The following is a 7,758-nucleotide window of genomic DNA, read 5'->3' on the forward strand; positions in this document are numbered from 1 at the left end:
GAGAGGTCACTAATGTAATAATCTGCAGGATATATCACTATGTACCTGTCAGGGGGTAGATGGGACAGAGCAATGTTCTGCAGATCACTAGAGAGGTCAGTAATGTAATAATCTGTAGAATATATCACTAAGTATCTGTCAGGGGGTAGATGGAACAGAGCAATGTTCTTCAGATAACTAGAGAGGTCACTAATGTAATAATCTGCAGAATATATCACTATGTACCTGTCAGGGGGTAGATGGGGCAGAGCGATGTTCTGCAGATCACTAGAGAGGTCAGTAATGTAATAATCTGCAGAATATATCACTGTGTATCTGTCAGGGGGTAGATGGGGCAGAGCGATGTTCTGCAGATCCCTAGAGAGGTCAGTAATGTAATAATCTGCAGAATATATCACTATGTATCTGTCAGGGGGTAGATGGGACAGAGCAATGCTCTGCAGATCACTAGAGAGGTCAGTAATGTAATAATCTGCAGAATATATCACTATATATCTGTCAGGGGGTAGATGGGACAGAGCAATGTTCTGCAGATCACTAGAGAGGTCAGTAATGAAATAATCTGCAGAATAGATCACTATGTACCTGTCAGGGGGTAGATGGGACAGAGCAATGTTCTGCAGATCACTAGAGAGGTCAGTAATAAATAATCTGCAGAATATATCACTGTGTATCTGTCAGGGGGTAGATGGGGCAGAGCGATGTTCTGCAGATCACTAGAGAGGTCACTAATGTAATAATCTGCAGGATATATCACTATGTACCTGTCAGGGGGTAGATGGGACAGAGCAATGTTCTGCAGATCACTAGAGAGGTCAGTAATGTAATAATCTGTAGAATATATCACTATGTATCTGTCAGGGGGTAGATGGAACAGAGCAATGTTCTTCAGATAACTAGAGAGGTCACTAATGTAATAATCTGCAGAATATATCACTATGTACCTGTCAGGGGGTAGATGGGACAGAGCAATGTTCTGCAGATCACTAGAGAGGTCAGTAATGTAATAATCTGCAGAATATATCACTATGTATCTGTCAGGGGGTAGATGGGACAGAGCAATGTTCTGCAGATCACTAGAGAGGTCAGTAATGTAATAATCTGCAGAATATATCACTATATATCTGTCAGGGGGTAGATGGGACAGAGCAATGTTCTGCAGATCACTAGAGAGGTCAGTAATGAAATAATCTGCAGAATAGATCACTATGTACCTGTCAGGGGGTAGATGGGACAGAGCAATGTTCTGCAGATCACTAGAGAGGTCAGTAATGAAATAATCTGCAGAATATATCACTATGTATCTGTCAGGGGGTAGATGGGGCAGAGCGATGTTCTGCAGATCACTAGAGAGGTCAGTAATGTAATAATCTGCAGAATATATCACTCTGTATCTATCGGGGGGTAGATGGGACAGAGCAATGTTCTGCAGATAACTAGAGAGGTCAGTAATGTAATAATCTGCAGAATATATCACTATATACATGTCAGGGGGTAGATTGGACAGAGCGATGTACTGCAGAACACTAGTGAGGTCAGTAATGTAATAATCTGCAGAATATATCACTATATATCTGTCAGGGGGTAGATGGGACAGAGCAATGTTCTTCAGATCACTAGAGAGGTCAGTAATGAAATAATCTGCAGAATAGATCACTATGTACCTGTCAGGGGGTAGATGGAACAGAGCAATGTTCTGCAGATCACTAGAGAGGTCACTAATGTAATAATCTGCAGGATATATCACTATGTACATGTTGGGGCAGATGGGACAGAGCGATGTTCTGCAGATCACAAGAGAGGTCAGTAATTAAATAATCTGCAGAATAGATCACTATGTACCTGTCAGGGGGTAGATGGGACAGAGCAATGTTCTGCAGATCACTAGAGAGGTCAGTAATGTAATAATCTGCAGAATATATCACTATGTAGCTGTCAGGCGGTAGATGGAACAGAGCAATGTTCTTCAGATCACTAGAGAGGCCACTAATGTAATAATCTGCAGAATATATCACTCTGTATCTGTCGGGGGGTAGATGGGACAGAGCAATGTTCTGCAGATCACTAGAGAGGTCAGTAATGTAATAATCTGCAGAATATATCACTATGTACATGTCAGGGGGTAGATTGGACAGAGCGATGTACTGCAGAACACTAGTGAGGTCAGTAATGTAATAATCTGCAGAATATATCACTATATATCTGTCAGGGGGTAGATGGGACAGAGCAATGTTCTTCAGATCACTAGAGAGGTCAGTAATGTAATAATCTGCAGAATATATTACTATGTACATGTTGGGGTAGATGGGACAGAGCGATGTTCTGCAGATCACTAGAGAGGTCAGTAATGAAATAATCTGCAGAATAGATCACTATGTACCTGTCAGGGGGTAGATGGAACAGAGCAATGTTCTGCAGATCACTAGAGAGGTCACTAATGTAATAATCTGCAGGATATATCACTATGTACATGTTGGGGTAGATGGGACAGAGCGATGTACTGCAGATCACAAGAGAGGTCAGTAATGAAATAATCTGCAGAATAGATCACTATGTACCTGTCAGGGGGTAGATGAGACAGAGCAATGTTCTGCAGATCACTAGAGAGGTCAGTAATGTAATAATCTGCAGAATATATCACTATGTACGTGTCAGGGGGTAGATGGAACAGAGCAATGTTCTGCAGATCACTAGAGAGGTCACTAATGTAATAATCTGCAGGATATATCACTATGTACATGTTGGGGTAGATGGGACAGAGCGATGTTCTGCAGATCACTAGAGAGGTCAGTAATGAAATAATCTGCAGAATAGATCACTATGTACCTGTCAGGGGGTAGATGGGACAGAGCAATGTTCTGCAGATCACTAGAGAGGTCAGTAATGTAATAATCTGCAGAATATATCACTATGTATCTGTCAGGGGGTAGATGGGACAGAGCGATGTTCTGCAGATCACTAGAGAGGTCAGTAATGTAATAATCTGCAGAATATATCACTATGTAGCTGTCAGGGGGTAGATGGGACAGAGCAATGTTCTGCAGATCACTAGAGAGGTCAGTAATGTAATAATCTGCAGAATATATCACTATGTACCTGTCAGGGGTTAGGTGGGACAGAGCAATGTTCTGCAGATCAGTATTAGAGGTCAGTAATGTAATAATCTGCAGGATATATCACTATGTACCTGTCAGGGGGTAGATGGGACAGAGCAATGCTCTGCGGATCACTAGAGAGGTCACTAATGTAATAATCTGCAGAATATATCACTATGTACATGTTGGGGTAGATGGGACAGAGCAATGTTCAGCAGATCTCTAGAGTGTTCAGTAATGTAATCTGTAGAAGATATCACTATGTATCTGTCAGGGGGTAGATGGGACAGAGCAATGCTCTGCAGATCACTAGTGAGGTCAGAAATGTGATAATCTGCAGAATATATCACTATGTATCCTATGTATCTGTCAGGCTATAGGTGGGACAGAGCAATGTTCTGCAGATCACTAGAGAGGTCAGTAATGTAATAATCTGCAGAATATATCACTATGTATCTGTCAGGGGGTAGATAGGACAGAGCGATGTTCTGCAGATAACTAGAGAGGTCAGTAATGTAATAATCTGCAGGATGTATCACTATGTATCTGTCAGGGGATAGATGGGACAGAGCAATGTTCTGCAGATAACTAGAGAGGTCAGTAATGTAATAATCTGTAGAATATATCACTATATATCTGTCAGGCGGTAGGTGAGACAGAGCAATGTTCTGCAGATCACTAGAGAGGTCAGAAATGTGATAATCTGCAGAATATATCCCTATGTATCCTATGTATCTGTCAGGCTATAGGTGGGACAGAGCAATGTTCTGCAGATCCCTGGAGAGGTTAGTAATGTAATAATCTGCAGAATACAGTATGTCACTATGGGGCAAATTTAAAGAGCAACAAGAAATTTACAACTAAAAATAAATGTGCCTCTTATTCCCACTTTCCGATTAACATGAATATGCGCGCTTCCGATTCCAGCTGCATCCAATGAAATAAAAATGTGCGTGATAAATTGTTTCTATTAAAGCCATATTAAAAATTGAAAAAGAAGGGGGGTGGGGGGGTTGTCAGTCTTGGACCCTAAAAACATGCAAACCAGCATTGTATCTTATTATAGATCTCTATTACAGCCCGAAGGCAAAGTGTGTGAAGCCCCCCAGTAGCGTTACAATGTCTGGTCTTTCCATTATTTAATAACAGGTTTAATTGGTTAGAAAGTTTATTTTAATTAAGTGCGTGCTCCCCTCATTGTCAGGGGGTATGAGAACGCTGCCACATGATTTCTTAGTCATGTAATGTCACTTTAAATAAAACTCATCCACACAACACCCCCATACGCCTGTCCTACATCTCTTAACCCATAATTCTGCACTTTGCAAAATATCACTCCCATAATGACATGTAATTATTACCCAAATTAAGCTAATTAAAAACTTCTAATTGCCTAATTAATCATTAGGGGTTCTGAACCAAGTACCAACATTTTTACTGTAACGCGGCTTTGCGCCTGCTTTGTACTGTAGCTGCGAGATAAAAGCCAAAGTTACCACAGCTAAAATTCTCGCCACCAATACCAAAATCCCTGTGTCCTTCCACAATTACACACTCGGATATGTCCCTACAGGTATGTATCTGCCAGGGGATGGGTGGGACAGAGCAATGTTCTGCAGATAACAAGAGAGGTCAGTAGTGTAATAATCTGCAGAATATATTACTATGTATCTGTCAGGGGGTAAATGGGACAGAGCAATGTTCTGCAGATCTCTAGAGAGGTCACTAATGTAATAATCTGTAGAATATATCACTATGTATCTGTCAAGGGGTAGATGGGACAAAGCAATGTTCTGCAGGTCACTAGAGAGGTCAGTAATGTAATGATCTGCAGAATATATCACTATGTATCTGTCAGGGGGTAGAGGGGACAGAGCAATGTTCTGCAGATCACTAGAGATGTCAGTAATGTAATAATCTGCAGAATATATCACTATGTATCTGTCAGGGGGTAGATGGGACAGAGCAATTTTCTGCAGATCACTAGTGAGGTCAGTAATGTAATAATCTGCAGAATATATCACTATGTATCTGTCAGGGGGTAGATGGGACAGAGCAATGTTCTGCAGATCACTAGAGAGGTCAGTAATGTAATAATCTGCAGAATATATCACTATGTATCTGTCAGGGGCTAGATGGGACAGAGCAATGTTCTGCAGATCGCTAGAGGTGTCAGTAATGTAATAATCTGCAGGATATATCACTATGTATCTGTCAGGGGGTAGATGGGACAGAGCAATGTTCTGCAGATCACTAGAGAGGTCAGTAATGTAATAATCTGCAGAATGTATCACTATTTGTCAGGGGGTAGATGGGACAGAGCAATGTTCTGCAGATCACTGGAGAGATTAGTAATGTAATGATCTGCTGAATATATCACTATGTATCTGTCAGGGGGTAGATGGGACAGAGCAATGTTCTGCAGATCAGTAGAGAGGTCAGTAATTTAATAATCTGCAGATTATATCACTATGTACCTGTCTCTGTATAGATATAGATAGATAGATAGATAGATAGATAGATAGATACATACAGTAGATAGATACAGTAGATAGATACAGTAGATAGATAGATAGATAGATAGATAGATAGATAGATAGATAGATAGATAGAATGAATATTGGGTATAATTAGGCTAGGTGCGGTGTGTAAGATAGAGATTGCTGGTATACGCTGGGACAGAAGGGAGAAGTGTAGAATTACACAGCAGCGATACAATAGATAGATAGATAGATAGATAGATAGATAGATAGATAGATAGATATAGTAGATGGCTGATAGATAGATAGATAGATAGATAGATAGATAGATAGATATAGTAGATGGATAGATAGATACAGTAGATGGATAGATAGATAGATAGATAGATAGATAGATAGATAGATAGATAGATAGATAGATAGATAGATAGATAGATGGAATGAATATTGGGTATAATTAGGCTGGGTGCGGTGTGTAGGACAGAGATTGCTGGTATACGCTGGGACAGAAGGGAGAAGTGTAGAATTACACAGCAGCGATACAATAAATAGATAGATAGATAGATAGATAGATAGATAGATAGAATATTGGGTATAATTAGGCTGGGTGCGGTGTGTAGGACAGAGATTGCTGGTATACGCTGGGACAGAAGGGAGAAGTGTAGAATTACACAGCAGCGATACAATAAATAGATAGATAGATAGATAGATAGATAGATAGATAGATAGATAGAATATTGGGTATAATTAGGCTGGGTGCGGTGTGTAGGACAGAGATTGCTGGTATACGCTGGGACAGAAGGGAGAAGTGTAGAATTACACAGCAGCGATACAATAAATAGATAGATAGATAGATAGATAGATAGATAGATAGATAGATAGAATATTGGGTATAATTAGGCTGGGTGCGGTGTGTAGGACAGAGATTGCTGGTATACGCTGGGACAGAGGTGAGAAGTGTAGAATTACACAGCGGCGATACAATACACGGTATGATGAATACACTCTGCAGAGCCTGGGAAACTTTCTCTCTGTCTCTGTGTCTGCCCCCAGTATACGCCGTACATATTAGTGCATAGTCAGGGACTGTACCTCTTATCCCGCACGGCCTCCGGCAGGGTGATATCGCTGACTGGGGTCAGCACGATGTGCTTGCTCTGCACTGCGAGCCTCCATCCACTCTTTGAGGTCCCGTTCCAGGTCTCCAGGTTTTTTTGTCTGATTTGGAGAAGAACAGAAGATTTCAGTCCCAGGAAGCAGAGGAGCAGTGGTCCCTGACACCCACCTGCGGCCACTTACCTGCTGATGGGAGCAGCCTGATGGCAGCTGAGGGTCGCTGACAGGACTATGAGGAAGCCAGTCAGCTTTAGGTGACACATTATCTCTATCTACAGAACTGTAAAGGAACAATAATGTGTATTAATTCCTGAACAGAACAGCGCTAATGAGTAACCCTCTGTGTGCTGGTCTTCAGTCTCACTCACAGCACAGAGCAGAGTCTCTCAGGGGACGAGCTGAATGTACTCAGCGAGAGATGGTGTTACCTGGTGAGGCTGGTGCACAGTCTGGAATCACTCTCACAGCTGATGATCCTGTGGCTGCCAGTGAGTCCTCTAATATATATATATATATATATATATATACCCCCACACCTGTATGACATCTGACGTCACGCTCTCCCAGACAGGGGGTGAAAATAATGTGACAGAGAGCATTACCCACCCTCTGCTCACAGCAACACAAGTAATGTATGCTTTGTGTAGAAAGAAATTACTTCATGTTCTATATTCTGGGGCAGATTTAACAACGAGTGATATTCTTGTTATCACTCACGAGGAATGTTTAATGGTGCTCCAGCCAATCAGCTGCTAACTGTCAGATTTCAAATACATGACAAGAGCCGATCAACTGACTGGAGCACTATATATATATATATATATATATATATATATAGATACAGTAGATATATGCGAAAGCCCTCACTCACTGACTGACTGACCCATCACTAATTCTCTTACTTCCCGATATGTTAGGAAGATGAAATGTAACATAGGGATTCTTCTGGTGGGAAATAGGAAAACTATATAATTAGAACTTTAGTAAACCTCCCCTAAGGAGATGAAAAGGGTGTTAACATAATGACATCATCACCGGTGTGGCTTGCGTTGCGTGAATGATAATGA

At 41.1% G+C, this 7,758-nt stretch overlaps 1 protein-coding gene across 1 annotated transcript in view; it reads right to left on the minus strand.

Moving 5' to 3' along the window:
* Positions 1-7,182, minus strand: part of IAPP (islet amyloid polypeptide) — a 42,984-nt gene extending 35,802 nt beyond the window's left edge. Inside the window, exons 1-3 of the mRNA XM_063930640.1 lie at positions 7,120-7,182; positions 6,875-6,971; positions 6,668-6,793 (exon numbers count right to left, since the gene is read on the minus strand). Coding sequence (XP_063786710.1) covers positions 6,668-6,793; positions 6,875-6,954 — 206 coding nt within the window. The 5' untranslated portion in view covers positions 6,955-6,971; positions 7,120-7,182. The remainder of the gene's footprint in view (positions 1-6,667; positions 6,794-6,874; positions 6,972-7,119) is intronic.
* Positions 7,183-7,758: the final 576 nt, after the last annotated feature.

Source organism: Pseudophryne corroboree, chromosome 6, assembly GCF_028390025.1.
Source record: "Pseudophryne corroboree isolate aPseCor3 chromosome 6, aPseCor3.hap2, whole genome shotgun sequence".
NCBI classification, from domain to species: domain Eukaryota; kingdom Metazoa; phylum Chordata; class Amphibia; order Anura; family Myobatrachidae; genus Pseudophryne; species Pseudophryne corroboree.